At 39.2% G+C, this 23,681-nt stretch overlaps 1 protein-coding gene across 1 annotated transcript in view; it reads right to left on the bottom strand.

Moving 5' to 3' along the window:
- The window catches only part of ca16b (carbonic anhydrase XVI b), a 108,955-nt gene that overhangs the window by 45,243 nt on the left and 40,031 nt on the right, over positions 1–23,681 (bottom strand). The window contains exon 3 of the mRNA XM_085406979.1: positions 7,883–8,062. Coding sequence (XP_085263105.1) covers positions 7,883–8,062 — 180 coding nt within the window. The remainder of the gene's footprint in view (positions 1–7,882; positions 8,063–23,681) is intronic.

Raw genomic sequence — 23,681 nt, 5'->3', positions numbered from 1 at the left:
CGACCAGTTGAGTCCAATCCCCGATTGCAAGGAGACGTGTCAGACAAGTCGTGCTCATTGGTACAGGCTGAATTTGATGGTGACTATTTGCAGACCTTTGCCAATGTCAGTGAGTGTGACCACAGGCAGTCTGAGTCGGACCACGATTACAGTGGTCCCTCTCTATAAGGTGGCCTCGCTGTTTCGCTGATTTTTTTTTTTGGTGCAATTTTGCTTTTTGTTTTTAAACACCACATTGTGTTCTGTGTCCTGATTGGCTGTAGACCAGCGGTCCCCAACCCCCGGGGCTCGGACCGGTACCGGTCCGTGAGTCGTTTGGTACCGGGCCGCGAGAGTTGAGGCTCAGGTGTGAAATTAATAGTTTTCAGGGTTTTTAAATCTGTTTTCAGCGTTATTTTGTTATCGTTTACTCGGTTTTCCTTGGTCTTTTCACGTGTGTTATGAATAAATTCTTTTTTTCGATACCGGTACTAGTTTTATTTTATTGTATTTATCCGCAACACCTTAAAGGCCGGTCCATGAAAATATTGTCGGGCATAAACCGGTCCGTAGCGCAAAAAAGGTTGGGGACCGCTGCTGTAGACCATTGTCAATCAATCTCGTGCCGTGTCTCCTGTACAGTACAGAATCCGTTCAGCTTGTCAAATTTACATAAATCTTCGATCGCTAGCAGTGTGACTTTGAAGTGCTGTACCGTATATTGTAAGTTATCTCCCCAACAAACACAATGTCCACGAAACGTTTTGCACTGTCAGAGGCAGCTGCAGTAGCACCAAAGAGTGTTTAAACAACAGAGAAAAGTGTGAATATGTTCATGCCTGTCTGAGAAAAGTGTATAAAGTGTTTAGTGAGGGCTTTCACAGCCTTAAAACAGCTATAATAATTGTAAAAAATAAAGTTGACTACTTTTCGGATTTCACCGATAACAGGTTATTTTTAGAACTTAACTCCCGCGATAAACGAGGGGCCACTGTATTTGTTAGGTTGCCTCCCAAAAGACGACCTGTCCAACTGCCTTGCTATCAAAGGTGATCAATAGTGTTGCGGGCTTATGTTAACATAAAACTGCTATGACTTTTGCGTATTGTGTTAGCTTTATGTTCAAAATTTGTTTCCGTTGATAAAACTGGCTAAGAAAAAGCAGAACTAACAAAATTAGAAGTAGATCATTTAAAAAAAAAAAAAATCTTATTAATACAAGCTATTTCTTTACTGGCGTTAAACATCATTTATTCACACAAAATGGCCATATGGTAATGCGCTTTTGACTGAAGGTCATACCACTGAGACTAATGATTTGACAATAATGCTACCCCCTGCTTTAGTCTTTTGAAGCAGACCTTGAAAACTGAAGAGCCTCGAATAAAAACTGTGATAATCTAACAGGCAAAAAGAAATGTTATATTGCAGCCAAGCGGAGAAGGGATACAAAATACTAACATTTGACACAGGTCAGGAATAAAGGACCGCTCTACTTATTAAGATGAGTTAGTGGCAATAACAAGAAACCAAGACCCACAGCACCATTACAATCAATGCACTTGATAAACTTTGTCATCTCAGGCATAGGCTGAATTGAGAACCATCAAAAGAACAAAAGATTGTATTCCTGCTATTCTGTTGACTGAGCTAGACCAAGTAAACATCAAATCAAGGATGCAACAAGTAATGATGTGGAAAACAAAAGATGATGAATGTGAAGGCCAAAAAGTAATCTTCATGCACAGCTTTGTTGAATAGTTGGATCAATAAAGTATTAACAACCTCACCCTGTGAAAATATTTCAAGTGATGATTTCAAGGCCTCTGAGAAGATAATAAAAGTTTACACACGGATTTCAAACATGTTCTGAGCTTCTCTTTTATTTATTTATCTCTCTCTATATATATATTTTAGGGTTGAAAGAAATCTATACCTCCATCCATACAAATCTGATTTTCACACATTTCAAAAGAAAAATCATGTACAGTGCTATTCAAAAGTCTTGAGCTGCTCTTCATTTCTTTAAATTTGGATTAATAGGAAATTGGTGCAGCAATTATTCAAAAATGTGGTAAATGTAAATACAATTTATGAGACAAAAAACAGTAACGAAGAGAAGATATCATTTAAAATTGGTTCTTTGCTAAGTTTTCTGTTATGTGTAAACACAACACTTGTTCATCCATTGAGTCAGGTGGGGGGTTTTATGTTTGAGTGCTTCATGGGTCACTGTTAAGTGGCTTAACAAACAAAAAAAAAAACAAGAAAAAAACCACAGTCCTCTTAATATGGTCAGGAACAAGGACTCTACTGAAAATGAGTGAAACTTTTTCTTTGGAACTTGACTATCTTTTCAAAGACCTTCAGAAAGTCTATTGATGAGACTATTTAAAAAAAATAAATAAATAATACAAGAGTGTGGTGCCTTGAAAACAAAATATAAAGAAATGAGTGGCTTTAGATACTGGCATAGTACTATATCTATATTTCATCTTGGAAATGTAATATTTTCAGTAATTCATCAGTCAAGTCAACCTGTCCTCTCACTAAAAATCCAAAAACCTCCATTCAAGTGAAACTGATTAAATCACATTTCATGAGACAATGACATGAATTTGCTAAAAAAAAAATTAAGTAGACCTCATCTAACTAGCTTTTGCACTGTAATATTCTGTGGCAGTATAGTTTCATGTTCCTGATTTGGACAGTGCTTTAACAATGCAAAATACCCTTTGTACTGTAAACGTCCAAAAATTGCACCCAGCCGTGTTAGTTCCATTTTTGTAAATAAGCACCCCGCAGCACTGCTCGGCTGTGTCAGTGGCCTTGGTTGTCATGGAGGCTAAAAACTCTCATTATGATCAAATGCAAAGGATGACATTACTCGCAGAGAGAAACCGTGCCAAAAGCGCAGATATCAATTAGGGTCAAGGTTTTCACACCAGTGGTCCACGGATTTGCTCAGTGGGGGGATAAAAAAAAAAAAATTAAGTTCACGGTTTGAAGTAGCAGTCAACAAGTAAACTTCAAAATGCATCTGTAAACAAGGCACTGAACACAAAGAGAATGAGCAGAGCAGAGGAGGAGGACAGTAGAGCCAATAACAAAGAAATCTCTGGATCCACTGATAGATGTACAGAAATCTTGGCAGATACTACTGCGCGTAATTTCAGTGTTTGTGCTGCTGTGGTTTGAAATTTGACATTTCAAGTATAAAATCTCTGAAATCCACATACTTAAATTCCTGTGTTTAACATGTTCATATGCAATTTTTTTTAATCACTTAAAGATTTACATTTTGATATCATATTGGATAACTTCAGTCTTGCATCACATCAGTGAAATTATATTTTAAAGCAGTTTCCAGACATAATGACCACATTTTGACTAATCTAGTGATTACATGCAAAGTGAAGCTACATGATTACAATGATCCTGCAAATCAGAGTCCCATATTTCCAGATGAGGATTTTCCTGCTGTCTGAGAGTAGCATTACTCCCAATGGTCATAAACAACTACAGATAAAACACATTAAAGCAATCTTAAGTCATGTTGTATAATATAACCGTAGTATGGAAAACTCTGGGTTTCCCTGGTCAGTAATTCCCATTACTGCAAAGAGCTAAGTGAGTAGAAGATGAATGATTTCCACATACTGTAAAGTAAAAGATAATTTGCATTTTTTTAAGCACAGGAGAGAGAAAAAATAGAGCCCCACATAACCGTCTCTACACCCTGAGAGATTTGAGCTCTCCGATATCTTTTATCAAGGTCTCGGAGATAAATTAGCTTTTTAGGGATTTGGCTTTTTCACAATCATCCTTAGGAAAGGCCAGGTGATTTAAATATCAAAGCTTTAACTATACAGCGACTCTTCAAACCTTGTCCCAACAATCAGAAGCAATTGGCTCCTCCAAGCAGCGTTTTAGTATGCTAAAAGCTAAAATCCTCCACAAAGCAGGAGAAGGAAAGAAACAAAGGGTTTTCATGTAGCCACTTCCTCAGTTCATGATATAACAGTGAACAGGAACCGTAGGGTCAATATAAGTTCAGAAAACTCCCCCCCCCCCCAGAAAGAACTGCTATAAGAATGTGAGCTTTATGGAAATGTCAGGTGGGAAAAATAAACTTTCATGCATCATTATCAGAAAAGTCAGCTTTGGAAATCTGCAAATAAACAGCTAAACAAGCATTTTAGAGACGAGTTCTGTGGACTGGAAAAGCAAAAAAAAAAAAAAAAAATCATTTTGAGGCTGCAATAAGCAAAGCTGTTTTGTGCAGGATTTCATAAAAAAAATGCACTACAGTAGCAACTGCTAAGCAAGGGGATAGATCGATCATACTTTTGGCTTGTGTTTCAGCCAGTGGCACGGGAAACATTTCGGTGGTAGAGAAAAGAATGGATTCAATGAAATACCAGCAAATTCTGCAAGCAAACATGAGACCATCTGTATAGATGCTGTAGTAGGAAAGAGGATGGCTTCTACAACAGGATAATGATCCTAAACACACTTTAAAATCCGCAGTGGAGTATCTCAAGAAGCACAGGCCCTGACAGCCACCCCAACTGTGGATCACAAAAGAAAAGACGGTCAAAGACTCTCACAGAACTTTTGTAAAGAAAAGGGTTGAAAAAGCACACCTAAAATGAAAGACTCTAAGCTGGCTGAAAAATGTGTTTACAAACTACGATATTTGCCAGAAGGGGTGTTACTAAGAGCTGACCATGCTCAGTCTCATGCTTCAGGTTCATGTTTCTCCTCTATTTTGAACAATAGATGATGGAAATGATTACCGTATTTCCCGGACTACAAAGCGCACCTGAATATTAGCCGCACAAGCTAAAATCAGGGGAAAATCCTGTTTTGTACATACATTAGCTGCACCTGACCAAAAGCCGCAGGTGTTTCAATGTTGACTTATCATATGTAAGAGAATATGCACAAAGGGAATTGTCAGGAAAGAGATGGCTGTTTGGAGACATCACTTTTATTAATATTTTGAAAAACAAGTTATGGGTACATATTTGCATAACTTTTTAGGTATATGTACAAGTAGCGGTAATTACAAGTACGAAACATGTACTGTGCTTCATAAATGAGTAACAAATGTAGTACATAACAATAACCTACAGCACAGCAGAAAAATAGATTCGGACTACCTTTTAGGCTCAGGTGCAGTGACACGGCTTTAACAAGAAGAAAAGTCAGTCATTCACCACCATATTCCTGCGCACTAAAACCACCAAAGTCCTCTTCTCCAGTGTCGGATACGAACAGGCTCAGGATGGCTACTTCATCCACTCTCCGCTTCTTTCCTTCGTTGTCACTTTCAAAACCAAAGAAATCCTCGTTGTCAGTGTCAGAGTCGAACATCCTCTGAAGGGCCGTGGCGGTGTCCTCCTCTCCATCATGCAGCAGTCCAGCCCTTCGAAATCCGTTGGTGATCGTGGATGTTTTCACACTTTTCCACGCTGTCAGATTCCACCGGTGGAGTTGAGCATAACTTGCTTTTCGCAAGTTTATCGCCGCTTGTCATCCACGCCTCCGGCTGAACGTGTAGCGCTACTTTGAAGTTTGTTTTTCACGCTACTTGTACGGCACTATGTTGCCTGGCGGATGGACATGTGACCAACATACTACTCTTGAACCCCGATACTGTGTGTCTGATCACATGCCCTTCCGCCAGGCAACGTAGTGCCGTACAACAGCGGAACAAACAAAACAAATCGTCTTACGATATGACAAAAATCATGGACAATCCATAGAAAAGCCGCACCTGACTAAAAGCCGCAGGGTCCAAAGCTTGTGCAAAAAGTAGCGGCTTATAGCCCGACAATTACGGTAAATAATCCTGCTCAAATTATCAAAGAAATGTATCTGGTTTGAAAATCAGGTCATCTATTACTCACTTTGTGTATTCACGGGAAGAGAAATTTTAACCAAGGGTACCAAAATCTGCAAGCCACTGTATATAGTTAGGGATTCAATTATTTCAACTCCAGCTGATTTTGTAGGTCAGTCTAGAATTTCAATGGAAGGTTTATTTGAACAGTGAGCGACAGGAACAATACCCCCCCCCCAAAAAAAAAAATCCAGAAAAATGCATTTCAAAAAGTTGAACAAAATAAGTATTTGATCAATCAGCAAGATTTATGGCTCCCAGGTGTATTTTGTACAGGTAACGAGCTGACATTGGGAACCTTCGCAACTCGTTACCTGTATAAAAGACAGCAGTCCATAGAAGCAATCATTCTATCTAGATTCCAAACTCTGCACCATGGCCAAGGCCAGAGAGCATTCCAAGCATGTCAGGGACAAGATTGTGAACCAACGCAAGGCTGGAATGGGCTACAAGACCATCACAAAGCAGCTGGGTGAGAAGGTGAAAACAGATGGCGTGATTATTCGCAGATGGAAGAACCATAAAATAATTGCCGATCTCCCTCAGTCTGGAGCTCCATGCAAGATCTCACACGTTTCAATGATAATGAGAACGGTGAGGAACCAGGCCAGAACTACTTGGGAGGAGCTTGTCAATGATCTCAAGGCTGCTGGGACCATAGTCACCAACACACTACACCGAGAAGGACTGAAATCGTGCAGTGCCCGCACAGTCCCCCTGCTCAACAAAGCACGTGTACAAGCCTGTTTGAAGTTTTCCACTGAACATCTTGATGATTCAGAGGAGGACTGGGTGAAATTGTTGTGGTCAGATGAGACCAAAATCGAGCTATTTTGGCCTCAACTCAACTTGCTGTGTTTGGAGGAGGAAGAAAGCTGCATATGACTCCAAGAACACAGTACCCACCGTCGAACACGGAGGTGGAAACATTGTGCTTTGGGGGTGTTTTTCTGCCAAGGGGACAGGACAACTGCACCACATCAAAGAGAGAATGGATGGGGCCATGTCAGCTCTTGAGTGAGAACCTCCTTCCCTCAGCCAAGGCATTGTAAATGGGTCGTGGGTCAGTATTCCACCATGACAGTGACACATGGCCAAGGCAACAAAAGATTGGCTCAAGAAGAAGCATATTAAGGTCTTGTAGTGGCCAAGTCAGTCCCCAGACCTTAATATGGTAAAAGGTAAATGGCCTGTATTTGTACAGCGCTTTACTTAGTCCCCATGGACCACAAAGCGCTTTACACTACATTCAGTCATCCACCCATTCACAGACACATTCACACACTGGTGATGGCAAGCTACATTGTAGCCACCGCCACCCTGGGGCGCAATGACAGAGGCGAGGCTGCCGGACACTGGCGCCACCGGGCCCTCTGACCACCACCAGTAGGCAACGGGTGAAGTGTCTTGCCACAACAACCAAGACTGTCGGAGCTGGGGCTCGAACCGGCAACCTTCCGATTACAAGACAAACTGCCAACTCTTGAGCCACGATTGCCCCATCAAAAATCTGTGGAGGGGGCTGACGGTTCGAGTTGTCAAACACGCCACAAAACATTAATGACCTGGAGAGGATCTGCAAAGAGGAATGGGACAAAATCCCCCCTGAGATGTGTGCAAGACTTGTGACCAACTATAAGACTGGTCTGACCTCTATGATTACCAACAATTGTTTTTCCACCAAGTACTAAAGCATGTTTTGCAAATACTTATTTCATTCATGCAAATGCAAATTAATTTATAACCTTTCTGAAATGCATTTTTCTGGATTTTATGGTTATTGTTTAAATAAACCCACATCTGAAATCATAGACTGATCATTTCTTTGTTAGTGGGCAAACTTACAAAATCAGCTGGGGTTCAAATCGTTTTTTCCCTGACTGTGTAACCATCACATGTCATGTCTCAAAATAGCAGTCGTGGAAATTAAAGATGATTGGTATTGCTGCTGCACTGCTTTTCGAATGAGGGATAAACAAATTCTCTACTGCAAACCTGTCTTTCCAGTGTTCTTCATCGTGGTCTGGTTGGAGGACTCTGTGTTGAACTTGTCAAGCTCCAGCTTCAGGTACTCCTGAGAAATCTGAGCTTGTTCATCTGCAATGTCCACAGGTGATTGGTTGTTTCCGGCACATTCTGGGTATAAGGCTGCCCAGCCTCGAGGTCCATGGCTTCCTGCAGAAATAAAAGACACAAGATGTATGATGATTATGCACAATGCACACTAGCCCCTAGAAATCACATCTGTCTAAGCATACTGGCTCTGACACACACATAGAAACCCTGACAATATTACTGGAACAGCAGCAATAAGAGTTCTGTGCTATATTCACTGAGCTGCAGTGTCTTCTAAATCTGTTCGCACCCCACCCTCCCACTGCAGGGAAAACATGTAAACATTATGAAAATTCATCATCTGGGTAAAGGCAATTCCAGTCTTAATTGTCTATGTATATGATATACATATCCATAGGAAGCATAATCCCATCGTGCTGCACTAATTGAAATTGAGCCTACAGTGGGCACAGAATTGATGGGCACCCATCTCTCCTTCCATCCTTAAAACAAAGCAAAATATAGAAGAAAATAGGGGGGGGGGGACCTACAACAAATATTTAAACATATTCAACAGAAAATACTTCAGATTAACCATTAATCTGCTGTGTGTGCTGAAAACGAACTTCCTGTAACATCATCATCCACTGTCTGCACTTTTCTAATCCTCTATCCCCTACAGTGGCGGCGCTACAAAGGAATAATCCACAACCAACAGGGGTCCCCTTGATCTCTTCTCGGGTACAATTGGCCAATGCAACAACAAAAGCTGAGGGGATCAAGGGAACAAGGAAGCATGCATGGATTTTAACTTTTCTGGGTTAACACAATATTCATGATCCCATTCCCCACAGACATAGGGCAACTTTGCTACAGGCTTATGAAAAAGATATAAGAGCTCCCCTTCATGAGAAGACGCCGAATCAAGGGTGGCTTTAGGGCTTGCTGCATTGAAATACCTTGAGCACAGCCTCATTGGCTGCGCTCAAGTCTCTTAAAATGATAGTGTGACATTTAAGATTATTTGGAAATAATCAGTGTTTTAACATATCGACCAGAGGACAAATATGCACTTGGAGTGTGTGCAGATCCAGAAAGAGAAGTTGCTTTATTAATCGCTCAAATAAAAAGGGCCAGGTTCTTAAAAGTGCACTAAAATCAAGGAAATATCTTTGATTTGTCCACCAAATTCACAAGACCACCTACAAGAGTATAGAATAATAAGGTCTGAATAATAGTGAAATATTTAAATGGATTGGAGCTACATTTCTAACTAATGAGTACATCTATAGAGCGGGATTATATTTATCAGTCATGATTGTAGACTCACCAATATATTTGTACCAATATCAAGCCTAATATTTCATAAAATGAAAGAGGACTCCATTATGAAAAACCAGTAATACTATGAAGCAAGTGAAAGCTGCTTGCCAAACATAAATCCCGAAAGGATTTGCATAAAATGGGAGCAAATGTCGACCATGATGCAATACAATGTTACGTGCACAGAAGTTTGTTAAGCCTTTATATAAAAATGTACATTTTTCCCTTATCATGTTTAACTTGTATTTTAAGGTAGTTACTACCTTGCTATCTAAATGGAAAGTGTATCGAGACCAATCTTTTTAAAAAGCTAATTTTTAAATGAAAGTTCTGTAATCTATTAAATTCCCCAACAACAATGAAACAACTGCTTCCTATAACGTAAAAAGCTGCTTGTTACTAAGGCAAACCACCAAATATCTAGCAATTCAAAGTGATTTTATACAGCAACCACAGCAAAAACATCCTCGGGATCACTAAGCAGTTGGATTCTCATATTGCTTCATTTAAAAAAACAAAAAAACCAAAAAACCAAAAAAACCCCTAATGCTTAGAATCAAGAAATTATTTCACTGGTTAAAGAAAATCCATCTAACTCAATCTAAATCAAGACATCCTTTCAAGTAGGTAATCTCATTCAAAATTCTAACAATCACTTCCAAGAAGGTGCAAACCACTGGTTACACTCAAGAACAGGAAGGACAGATTAGACTTAGACAACTTGTAGCTTCTGTCAGAATGATAGGAAGAGAAAAGAAGCAAAAGAACAGCTCATGATTGAAAGCATAACACATCAATCTGTCAATCATATTGGAGGCAATGTTATGGCACTGGCATGCATGACTGCCAACAAAACCAGTCTGTTAACAGAAGTAGAAGGATGAATTCTGAAGTGTACAGGGCTATGCTCTCTGCTCAGATTCATCCAAAAGCTACAAAAACTGATTGGACAGAGCTTCATGGGGTAAATGGATAAGACCCAAAGGACACTGCAAAACCAACCCAAGAGCTTCTCGGTGCATAAAAAAAGTCATGATATTCTTCAGCAGCCAAGTCAGTCACGTGATGTCAACCCAACAGAGCTCGCTTTTCAGTTAGTGAAGACAAGTTGAAGGCAGAGAGATGTTCAAACAACCATCAACTGAAGGTGACTGCAGTGAAAGCCTAACAGAGCATCTCAAGGAGGTTCACTGACAGTCACTGAAAGCTAAGAATTTTCATCCAAGTATTAAAAACAATTCCTACATTTAAACGGTATAATTTTGTCCATTTAAGCTGCCGGAAATGGAAATGTATGAAAATTGTACCATGCAATTTCTAAATAGTTACAGCAATATTTTGTTTAAACCTCTTAAGTTAAAGCTGAAAATCTACAGTTCAATCACATCTTGGCTGTTTGATTTTAAAATCAACTGTGGTTGTCTGCAGAGGTGTAATTATAAATGGTTTTCAGATTGAAAATTTGTTTGGTTACCAATGTTGCTGATAAAATTACACATTACACACACAATTACACAAGTACACATTTGAGGTAGTCGTACAGTTTGCTACGACTTGCTTCAGTCTCATTTGTGTTTGCAGAAAATGTATGTTTTCTTTGGCACAGCGGTCTGAAATGTCTCCAACTGCTCTGAATGCTTACCATTTCCCTAACTGATAAAAGCGAGCTATGGGGGCTAGCAAAGCTACAGATAAAAAAAAATTAAATAAAAAATCCATCACCCTAAAAACTGCTCTGGTTCTGCAGTGGGCAATTTCAATCCTCATTCTCTTGCTTTCCCGTTCTCCCCCTTTAGTGAATCGTTTCAAACGACAACAAATTTCAGATGTTACTGAGATCCACAAGGCTTCACAGACCTTGATAACATATTTCAAAATGAGTAAGTCACGGAATATAAAAACAACTTTGAATTATTGTTGGTAAGCAATATGATATTCAGTCATAAAGTTCAGGTGTAAATGTTATTAAACTAGCACATTGGATTGACTGTTGTTTCACAGGTTTCTTTCATTTGAAGTGTAAAACTGTGTAATCTTTTGCTAATTTTCCAGTGAAACAAACATTACATCCCATTTACTGCAAGAGAAATAATTCAGCCTTTCAAGAAGAGAAAGGGAGGAGCAGTGCTAAAATCAGATAAGTGCGGGTTACACAGCAGTCGATTAATCTGTCTCATCACCATCCATCAGAATGACTATAATCCTAGCGGTTAAGCCTTTCTCATTGCAGCCTTGCCTCTCTATAAGGCTGAGGTGAAGAAATTAAAAAAAAGGTACTGGTTCCAAAATGCGGTGAAATGATTTATCTGAAACATTACACACTATAGGTATTTTCAACTACACTGAGTACGTGGCTCTGTGAGAAGAGCTCCTGCAATATGCTACATGTCACATTTATTCTACTGAAAATCTTTTGTGCCGTCAGGTAGTTCAATGAGTATGCTGGATTTTATGAGCATATATTTGGCAAACAAAAATAAATGACTTGCGCTTATGTAAAAGCTCCTATCTCAGGAATATCTCCAGCTTAAACGGAAAATCACAGCATGGTTCAACAGCTATGAATCACCGCTCACATTTACAGTTCGCCGTGGGATTCAAGAAGGGGCAAAGAATGAAACTAAATGGCAGTTCAGCTGGTAACTGCAGGCGTGATTAGAAGCATGGTTGTGTGACTTTTCGAGACCAGTTGCAAGTTAGAAATATCAAGTTCTTCAGTTCTACAGAATAAGCTAGACGCTGCTCAGATGCTGCGCTGATACTAAATTAATAAATACCCAGTGGTATCAAAACAAAAGCTCACAAATGTGATCATATGGTTAAAAAAAAGAAAGAAAGAAAGAAAGAAAGAAAGAAAGAAAGAAAGAAAGTAGCAGCTAAATCATCAAAAAAAATGTTTTATTTAGTCAGCTATTTCTAATTCTTTGCAAGAAAAGGGATGGTGATGAGTGACAAGTGGCTCATTTATGCAGTTTGGTGTCTTTGAGGGACTTGCAACACACTGCATTCTTAGGGGGCATATTGTATGCAATAACTGCTTAACAATTAACTAATGATTATAGGTTATTATAAGGTGTAATCTTGGTTCAGAAAATTCAATGCACACAGCAGCAAACAAAACCTCTGACAAGAAAGAATAAATAGCCGAACAGCAATCAGCTCGAAACATGCTGAAAAAGCCTCACCAAGGTAAAACTATTTTTATTCCTGCAGGTTTAATGCTAAAATGTCTATATGCCGACATTTTTTCCTGATGGGTTAAAATGCAGGCTTACTGCTAAAACATCACCTCTAAATATGGATTTTATGTAATCAAGCCTTCATCGGGCTACTTACAATCTTCGCTAGAATTAAGATGGGTGAGGCCTATAACATTCTTCGCTCATTTTTGTTAATCCGAGCTGTTCCGGGCTTAGCTCTGTGTGATGTGACTCTGCTCTCTGCTATCTACTTGTTTTTAAGTAAAACAGGCACATGTTTCTCTCAATCTGGCACTTTCAGTTCCAGGCGTCATCCCATTAACCTTGGGATAAACAGCCGTGCCTGTGCTACCATGGCAATGCTGACAGAATGGCGATTGCCTTGTCATTTCCGTTTTGTCCCCTGCAGTGAAAGCACGCATGCTGTATGCCGGCTGGCAGACCTCCCAGAATTGGCACACTAGCACTTGCAAAAATCTACGCCGATCAGTCCATATGCATGAGTACCACTGACAACAAAACATGGCCAGAAGATAGAAGGCACAGTGTCAGCAGTAAGGAGGGTCACAGCGGTTGTATAGATGGAGAAGCGCAAAAGAAGATCATCCTATGTGTGTGCTGCCTAATCTGTTCAGTGAATGCAGGCGCATCGGATAACATTTCGAACAACGCTCCTGCTGTCAGTTTCAATATGCTGATAACACTCCAGAGGGTGGAGCCGCACATGCTGCAGCACTCAGGAGTATCAAATGTCCAGGTTAGACAAGCGATGAGCTCACGGCTTGTATGATGTTCAGACAAGCCAAAGGAACAGACTGAGTCGCTAATCAGACAACGGCTGCCAAGGATGATTTCTTTTTTTTCTTGTGTCCTCACAAAATAATGGCGTGGTAACATTAACGTTGTTTAATGCAATATCGTACTGTGTGAGATTAGACCCAACACAGTAAAATCGTGCACATGGTGTACACGTTAAACTAGATTATTTTGGCAACATATTAAACTAACTGAAGCTAAAACATAAAGTATATCATTACCAAATAACTAAAAGGTTATGGACCAGCCAATGGACTTGCTCAATATTGCCATTTACAGAATGGTGTCATCAGCACAGCTCATGTATATATACATGTTTGTTTTTTTTAACCTTCAAATTAAGATACTGATTCACAGTGAGGTTAATCTAATTATACATAGCTTTTGAAGCCTGGATGGGGCCCTCGCTGAGGATGTAGAGCGTTTAAGGGTTTCTATATTAAAAATGAACTTTTAGGCACGGCAAGTAAAAAGCACTAGTCTGTCACACTACGTGCATTTTACAGTCCTATCTTCAGTAAACTGCTAAGCCGGAGCTCCTTTGCATAAAACAAACCGACAGACTTTATCCCTTTGTTCCACTTTCCCTGTGTCAGGCAGATCTCCTTACATGCTTCCTGGCAGCTCTGTGACCTAATGGCTGGGATGTGATGTGATGAAGGAAAGAGAGAGCGAGTTCAGAGCAAAAGCTGAAACAACTGAGGGAAGGGTGGGGGGCAAAAAAAACAAAACAAAACAAAACAAAAAAAAAAAAAACAATTCAGTTTACTGAATGATGCTGATTGTGAGTGTTTAGCAATTAAGATACAAACTCCCACTGCACCAACTATAAGCTGCCAGGAACGGTCTGCAGTTCATTGTCATTTCTTGGATTTGCTACAGTGGGGCTCGGCCTAACACCTTTATTTTCTATGCAATGTGGGATTTGGTATATAAATCCCACATTGCACAAGAGGCTTCTTTGAAAGAAAGAACAGAGGGGAAGATCTACCATAAAGCTCTGATTGCAAATGAGTCTGAATACATTTGAAACTGTATCAGACAGCATGCAACTACAATCAAAGTGAGGAAACTCATTCTGGCAAAACTGGGGCAGCCAATTTTGGTGACTGACTGTTCCAGTCTAAATGGGGTCATGCTGCCAAAACTACCAATGTTACACCACAGTGAAACAACATTTCAAGCGGAGACAGAGTCCTTTTTGCTGGTGTTCAACAAGAGAAATGTAATGAATAAAAACTGGTACTCTTAGAAGTTTCAATACGTCCACAGATGTCTTACCCAGACATATAATGGAAACTTTCAGGTAACTGGAAAGGTGTTTATGAAAGTGAATCATTAGTTGCAACAATTAAGATTTCTATTTCCTGTACTCTCAAAAGGAGTTTCTTTTCAGAATCCTTTACTGGCTAATCTGCATAAGACGACTCAATTATCAGTGAACCATGAAGGTACAAACCATAATGCCCTCAGTGGACGTCGGGATGCTTCAAAGAAAAGTGAAGAAATACGTGAATAAGAACAGTCAACCCAGGAATTGCAAAACAAGAAAATAATTGCAGTCGGCCTACCCACTTTTAAAACATTTTTCTCAGCGTTCTCAACCAATATCCACTTCTTAGTGAGATCTAGTACTTGTATATCAGTGCAGTTGGCGAGAATGAAAAAAAAGAAGAAAAAAAAAAAGGCGTCTGGGGGTCACTGTGGGGGTACGTAGAGGGTGAAGCATGAGTGAGTCTTCAGTTACACTTCACCAAATTAAATGTGCATTTGCTTGACCTTGTCAATTCTGTGATGAACAAAGAGGTAGAGGAAAGCAAGTACACCAAAAATGTCTCTGTTCACAGTACTGTAGTGGCACTGGCTCAACTAGGAGAATTAAAGCCTCAGAAAGCTAATACAATATGGCAACAATTGGGCCTCCAGGAAGAAGGGGGAAAAAAAGAATCACCAACAAAGCATGCATCTTTAAACTTTAGTTTACATTTTCACAAATGATCACCAGATTTTTATTTTGCGTTTATATGTAGGGCTGTGCGATATGACAAAAATCTCATATCGCGATATAAGACATTTATCGTCCTGACAACGATATAAATCACAAAAATGTAACATTTTCTGTCAATTCTGTGAATCTCGGTCAGCTCGACTTGAGTGAAGTTTTTCCAGCTGGGCGTCCTTTACCTGGATTCGAGTGTTTTAACCGATGCATGAAACGAGACCTTTTTAGACATAAGTTGTAACGGTCGCCATTTTCTTTCAAAGTTTAAGGTTTATTTTTTATCACCTGACGGCTCTTTTTTTTTTTTTCCTCCATCTCATCCATAAACTGCATACTCTTTCACGTGATTCAGTTTATTTTGAAAAGTCTCAATAGGATCTTGAGTTTTATTGTGAAAGGTTTATGTGGAAAACAAACAAGCGGACAGTGGAGCCACGCGATGGTTTTACCGTCATTGTTACTAACGACAACCCATATAAACAGGCGCTTGTCCGTCCATAGTGTGGTTATATTTAATATAAGAGAAAGAGAGAACTTTAAGAAATTAATACAGTGACCATCAAAACGATGCCGTAAACAGTTTATTTTACGACACCACGAAACAAACGATAGCGTAAAATGAAACGATAGACGTTTTTATATCGTCATCCAATATATATCGTTATATCGAACAGCCCTATTTACATGCACCGTATTTAATGCAGGTGATAGTTGTACATGTTGGTACATGCAGACTCTGAAGATCTCCATGTAAAAAACTAATATAAAAGTTGAGTCGTTTTATAACAGATTAGTGCAACAACAACATTTGCAACTGGTAATTGAACATCACAGGGCTGCGTTATTTTAATCTGAATTTTAAATGTTCAAATGTTAAGATTCTTCAGACGCTACAGAGGAGGATTTTTTTTTTCAAGCTTGTCAAAAGGAAGAAAAAAGTAATCAAAAAGCAAATAAAAGTAAATTAAGCAAGCAAGCAATTACATTTTTTATTACAGATTAAATCATACCAGGTTTGGTTCCTTCTCATGATACGTTCACAGCTATTAGATTTCTGTAAGTTCAATATATGCAGTGTTTTAAAATGTATAAAAGTAATGTGAAATGTAACATTTACTTGTAATAGAAGCTTTATTATGAAATAAACCAAATTCAATTGTGTATGTGCCCACATAAATAATTCATTCAACTCTATACTTGGTTTCCATGTTAAATAGATTTACATTTTAACAATAACACTGTAAAAGTAACAACTTACAGTCTTAAAATGATCTAATTAACTGTAGAAATGCATTTTAGCAGATAAGACAAAGTTAAATTGTGCTGCTACCCCCTAGAAAGCATTTGAAAATATTCAACTAACAGACACAGTAAACATTTTTTTCCCCTCTGTGAGAGAAATATTTCATCACTCATTCAAATGACTTACTCAGTTTCAGGTGACTGCAGGTTTCTCCAACCTTATAAACAGTACTTTAACATAACGACCAAAAACTAGCACCACTGACTAACAATGAGCTGAATTCAATTTTATGATCATTAATATGCAAATTGTCATGACCACTGATCAATGGCCCAGAGTGCCATTCACAGAATGTTAGGAAATAGTTGCAATCACAGCATTGTAAGATGGTAAAAGATGTACCCTTAGGCCCCCTCCTCAGTTAATGGCTTCCTTGACTCCCTGCTCAAACCAGTGATCCTCCCTATCCAGGATATCTACATCCTCAATACTGAAAGAGTGGCCACTGGACATTAGGTGTAATAAGACTGCGGAGTCCTGGACTGATAAGGTAGCTCTTCTGTGCTCCACCATCCTCTTAGCCAGAGGTTGTTTGGTTTCCCCGATGTATAATTCACGGCAATCCTCCTGGCACTTAACCGCGTACACTGTATTACTCGGTTTGTGTCGGGAGACCCGATCCTTGGAGTGCACCAATTTTTGGTATAGCATGTTTTGGGGTTTGAAAGCCACAGAGATGTGGTGTTTTTAGAAAAAGCGTCTCAGTTGTTCCGATACTCCCACACATAAGGGATCACACTAAAGGTTTTCGCTTAGGCAGCGGTTGTCCTTCTCTGCTGGATTGCCTGGAGCATTCTTTAGATGCCTTTCCAGCTTTGACAAATGTCCAACTGGGATAACCACATTTATTCAGGGCATTTTTTGATATGATGTTACTCTGTTCCCTGACTGCTGTGTCTGTGGGAATAGGGCTGGACCATATCATACCATTCACAGTAATACCTGTATAATGTTGGGCAATGACAAGAAAATGAAATATCGCGATAGAATCTGGGTAAAACGTGCATGCGCAGTGCCTTTGTTTTCATACGCACATGACGGAAAAAGCATGGTGGCGACGGAGAATGAGAAGGGCGAAAGCGGATCGTTGAACTAAACGGATGAACCAGAATTGGTTTGTAAAAATGCTGCAACTTTAATGGTGTGGAACTGGTTTGGCTTTTGTCCGTCAGATACACAACAAAGCACTATTTTTGGTAGAGCATGCTAGCAGACCGTCGTTATTACCGTGTTTTTTGAAAAACGTTTACTGACCTTGAAACAATTTTATGTGGTACACGGCGCTCGAAAATCTGTCAAATGTTTTAGTACGACTTTGCTAAGCTACGAACCCGCACCGCTTGATGGATTGTCGGAGCATTACGGCTATCGTAGGCAGGAGGCTCGCGAAGTGATACGTACTGTGCTTCATAATATTACCGTATTGTGTGTGTATAACCTCTTTTTTTATGTCGGCCAATTTCCACTGGAAATGCCTTTTGTATTTGCACTGTTACATTTTTATATAACTTTAATGCACATAAAAAACAGCACTAACAAAGTTGTGGAGTTGTAAAGCATTTTGTCTAGTGTCAATTATATCGTCAGTTATATCGTTATCGCAAATTTTCAAATGTATATTGTGATAAATATTTTTGGTCATATCGCCCTGCTCTTTGTGGGAATCGTGTCTGCTCTGTGGTGTCATCCACATACCTGAACCAATGGCTCAGTGGTGTTCCAGGTTATGATAACAGAGCCTGCTTTTCCACTTCCTCCACATACAAACTGCCCACAATGGGTTAAACTTGGGAACACATGACACACCCACACACACATTTCTGCCTGCAGTACTGACCCTTGAAAGTAAAATACGTACATTGAAGACCGTTCCAAGAGCAGACACACTTAGTCAGTGCTTAGGGTGGGGTCATCCTGTAATCTGTTATGGACTGCACTGCTTCACTAATTGGAACATGAGTGAGGGAAGATGAAACGTCATACGAGACACATTCTGAACGTGGCGTTTTGAGCTGCCTACCAACCCTGCCTTAAGACCAAAGCTAGAAAAATTTGTAATCAAGTCAGCTGAGACTGAAGAGTTAACTTGGGTGTTTGACAAAATGCATTTCCTACTGAAAACGCTACAAAATGAACAATATCAACTTTTTGGAATTTCCTTACTTTGATGATTGAGCATGCATCAAGACATGCTTGGACACATTACAAAAGTTAGCACTTGAAATTGAAAAATACCGTGTTAAACAAAATATCAGCCCGCTGGGTCATGAAAACATTTTTTTCAATTTGTGAAAAACTTTTTTTTTTTTTTTTTTTTTTAACTTAAAATTACACAATTCACTAAACTCAATTCATATTTTTAATAACAAAATTTAAGCCACCAGACTGGACTTTTCTGGAAAGTAAGAGATGAATCAAGCATAACATTTGACAATTAAAACTAATGTGGTTTACTTTTTTTGCTGCTTTTTGGAAAACAGTAAATTGGAAAATTCATGGATAAGCTCACACACTCATTGTCTAACCCGTACCAAACCATAAACAATGATTTTGCTCATTACTAGTACAGCTGTGGCATAAACCTTTCATTGGGTGGTGGTAATGTGATTTGTAATGTGATGCAGACATTTGTGCATCACATTACAAAAAGAACTATTTCCTGGTTATTGTAGCAGAACAGCAAATGGACTTGGGCTACATATGATCCTGTAGCCAGTAATTGTTTTGCCATCATTTGGAATTTTAGCAAGAAAAAAAAAAAAAAAAACATCCAATGAAACATTAGCTCCAGCGGGTCATTAATCCATGGCCAACTTAGCCATCATATACAAGTGCTTAAGATTCATTTTGAAGTTGCCTTTTATCTATGCTGCAGGTCATATACTGACCCATTTTTAAAATAACAGGAGGCCAGTTGCTTTAGAATTTAGCGATGACTGACATGATAAGACATAGGTTTCATTAAGAGATTGTCCTTTCAGTTTCAATCACACGCTTTCCTCTGACTGCTTCTTGGGTTGGTACGACATGGTAGCTGCTTGCCAAGTCTGGAAGATCAGCATTCATATATCATCCTCGACAACTACAGCCAAAGTCACCACTATGCCTCTAACAGACTCTACCGAAGGCTTTCCTCTGCTGCTATCCATCTGCCATGGAGGTTGTAGGCCAAATTAATTTCTTGTACAGTCCTCAAGCACAAACAAGTTTTCTGCCACTGAATTAGACACAGAGTGCTTTGGGTTTAGCTTGACTTCTTAAAAGCTTTGCCTTCTTCAGAACAGTCAGCTTTTCTAAAATGTGAACAAGCTTGCTGGCTCATCCGAAAAGGATCAAGCAGTATGGTCATCACAAGAAAAGGAAAAAAAAAAAAAAAACGCAATGAAGTTAACCTGTGTCAAGAAAAAGCTTTTCTCCTGCGGGGGGCTTCCCTGCGTCCAATTAGCGGGACTGAAACCAAATGTTCCAGAGAGAGAAGTGCAGGTCAAATGCATTATCCCCAGGGAAGTAATAATCACAAGCTAGAAAGTGATGAACCCATAATATGGAACTATGATAGGAATGGGCTCTTTGAAAGCCCGTTCATAAGTCCGGCCAATCTGCCTTTTCCATGGGAAAGTTACTGTTGGAGAGCGGCGATTCTGAGGGCAGCGCTGACACTGGAATAAACTCACTCTTATAAAAGTAACTTGCCAAATTAAATCATTTAGAATCAAGCCAAATAAGAAGGTTCCTCATACACTGAAGATCAGTGACTGGAAGTAATGCACATTAATGTTACTGACTGGCCCTTAATTGGTCTACTGAATTTACTGCTACTGTCCCTTTAGTCACAGTCTAGAAAGCCACAGCTTCACAAGAGTAGGCAGGAAAAAAGAGAGAGAGTCTTGTAAGTCAATAGACCTTTCAAGAAAGTCACTAAGCTGGCAAAAAAATTTCCACCACCCCCTTTCTGCGATAAAGAACAAAATACTCGTGTCGTACATGATTTCACATTGATCCGATCATTACAAAAAGAGAATTAAAACCCAGGAAAAGTCTATACACAACCTAGCCAGATGAGTACTTTTTATTCCGCTTTCTTGTAAAGAGCCATTAGCATCCTGTGACATGTTAAAGGAACTGACACTAATTGACAGGTAACACTGAGGGCCCAACCACTACTAGACACTGGAATCTCATTTACCTTGAAGCGAGCCACTTTGTGTTTGCAGTAAAACATGTGTTGTGTGACTAAAATCTGGAGACTTCGCCTGTTTGCGGAGCAGACAGGTTAGGAGGAGGAGCAGTAGCGGGAGATTTTATTTGATTGGCTTAATGGCTGAGAAAATGACACTGTTTTTCCAGAAGTAATAAAATTAAGAGATCTGTAAACTCGGCCGTAAAGGAAAACTGCACGTTTTCATCTAAATTTAAGTCCGTGCTGCTTTTAGGTTACATAACAGTTTCTTTGAAGCATTATCTTAACCCAGACACGTCTCATTATGCAATTAGCAGCGTGACCTCATACCCCTCACTCCACCCAAACATTCAAGATCTCAGCTTCGCCTCCAGCCCGCGTCTGCAGTAGAGGGTGGAGGAAAAGACAAACAATGCATTCGTCTCTGCCCATAAAACAATGTGCCCCACTAAGTGCTTTGAAAGACAAAGGGCCGCTAATGTTTATCTACGGAATCGTTCAGCGATATTAGGCTTCAAATTATTAACTATATTATACATTTTCAGGTAATTTAGATCAGAGTTTAGAGTTTCATCTGCCTTTTAGAACTAATAATAGAAAGCAATAACTTTTAAAACCCCACATAAACACGAAGCATTGAAACGAGATTGTCCATTAGACGCCTACATGAAGCCCAAAAGTCGATTCAAGATCCAAGACCTCTGTCATTATGGCAGCACAACAAAATTACAATTACACCAATCTCACCTGGTGCATGACATTGAAAAGAAAATTTAAAAAAAAAGGTATAAAAATATTCTCTCTGTAGTATAATGTGGTTTTTTAAAAAAAAAATAGGCCTGTTAACGAGGGTACGAGCCCGAGAAACATTCCCATCGCCATGAATTGCTTTCTACAAAACTGACAATATTCAAATCAAAATCTAAATATGCTCATTGTCTCACTGCGTCAGTGTGAGACTATACATGCATTGATTTCAGGTGGTCTTGCTGAGTTCTGAGAAGAAGGCATCTGATAAGAATGGCGCCACAGCCGTCTCAGAGCCTGAGCTCAATCTTTAATCAGAGGTCATTGTGTTCCACACAGCAGCCCCAAACACATAAAAGCAGGTAGAGGAAGTGCTAAATCATACAGGCATTGGGGTCTAATTGGCCACCAGAATGAGCTCCAGCCAAAATATTGTTTTCCCTTGGCGCTATCTGCTTCCATCTCGTGGGCTTTCATAGAAACTGTGGCTTCCTGTTCTTGGGTGTTGGCCACTGCATAAGTACAACATCCCCTAGTCTGTAAAAATAATCTCCAGGACCTTGTGTAAAGAATGAGAGGGACAGAAATACATTCTGTCCCGCGAGGAAGAGCTTCCCTTACAATTCAAAAGCTCTAACAGTTTCCCCTTTAATTTGGCCAAAAGCCAGCAAGCCAACAAATGCTTTGGTCACTCTGAAAAGAATCTGTGGATGGTCAGCACATAAGCAACTATAGACTCTTTTTTTTTTTAAATTAATTACAAAAGCATTACTCAAGCTTGTTGGCATGCCACAGAGATACTGAGAACAGTACCTTCAAACACATTTCAGATGTGCTGTGCTACAGCGTGTGGTGTGAGTAAAAGATGATGCAAGACAATGAATCATTGCAAACTTAGCATTTACACCGCACACTTAACTTAACCTTTAACCCCAGCATGAAAAATTCCCAAAATAATCAGTCCATATTTACACACTCGAGGCCGATTAAACTCACTCTGGGTTACATTTCCCTACTCTTGAATAAAGTGAGCGTTACACAACTAACACGACTAGCGAGGAGATCGGTGAAATGTCTGCCCGTTTATTTCCAAAGCAGCTCAGTGCACAAGAATTAGCTCACCTCTGTGCTTCGTAACAACATGCTAGTGGGAAGCTGTTACAATTTTACGCATTAGTGTCCATTTTATGTCATTTATTGACTGTAAATTGCAATTTGAATTCATCTATATTGTGTTGTAATAAAGACAATATATTGTTAAATGCAAGGACGTGACAGAAACTCATGCTTTGTTGACATTGGCTACTGAAGTTAATTCAGTTACAATTTTTTGCTTTGTGGTTTAAATATTTGTTGTATAAAAAAAACAAATAAAAAAGTCATTGTACCAAAAAACTTATGAGTGTAACATGTAACATCATGTCCAGATAGATGCTTTATTGTGAAATACACATAGAATTAAACCTCCTGTGTGCCGATGTAAAATAAAGCATTTTTTAAAAGAGCATATATCCAAGAAGAGACATGCTCATTATTCTTGTGCATTCACCTCATCAAAACAGGAGATAAATGGGGGGAAAAAATATTGTTAACATTATGACAAGCTTTACAAAGGTTCATGTGTATAATTTAACGTAGGTGTTAAAAACTGACCAGCAACATAATCTGGGTGCAAAAAAAAAAAAAAAAAAAAAAAAAAAAGTTGCTTAAATGCCGTATTGTAAAGAACTGTGCTGGAAAGGTTGACAGCATTTCTAGCCCCAGGGTATTTATACATCTAGCTATGCAATTTAAATGAGTTTAGCTTTTTTATTATAAATTTAGTGCAAATTGTGAATTTGGAAGTACCATACTTTATGTAGATTTCTTATAACACGCTTCCAGCTAATTTACGTCATTTAGCTAAGGATTACAAGCCTTATGATTGCCTGGATAATGAGTAGGTTTGAGAGAGTAGGGCAGCGCATAACTAAAATAAATAAACCGAATGATTAAAAGCCTTTTCCTCTTCACTTTATGGTTGTTTTTCCTGCACATTTAAGTTGTTTTTTTCCACACAAAGACCAAGTGTTTTCTCTCTGGGTTTTGCCCTCTGTGTATCAGTGCACACTGAAAGCAATCCAACACTGCATCACTGTAAGGAAGCCTCCTGCTAATTGTAAACAGGA

The sequence above is a fragment of the Rhamphochromis longiceps genome, linkage group LG5 (assembly GCF_057381845.1).
Source record: "Rhamphochromis longiceps isolate RC_006_pf linkage group LG5, R_longiceps_female_GT1.1, whole genome shotgun sequence".
Lineage (NCBI taxonomy): Eukaryota > Metazoa > Chordata > Actinopteri > Cichliformes > Cichlidae > Rhamphochromis > Rhamphochromis longiceps.
The sequence above is the reverse complement of the archived record's forward strand: the minus strand, read 5'-3'. Positions and strand labels throughout refer to the sequence as shown.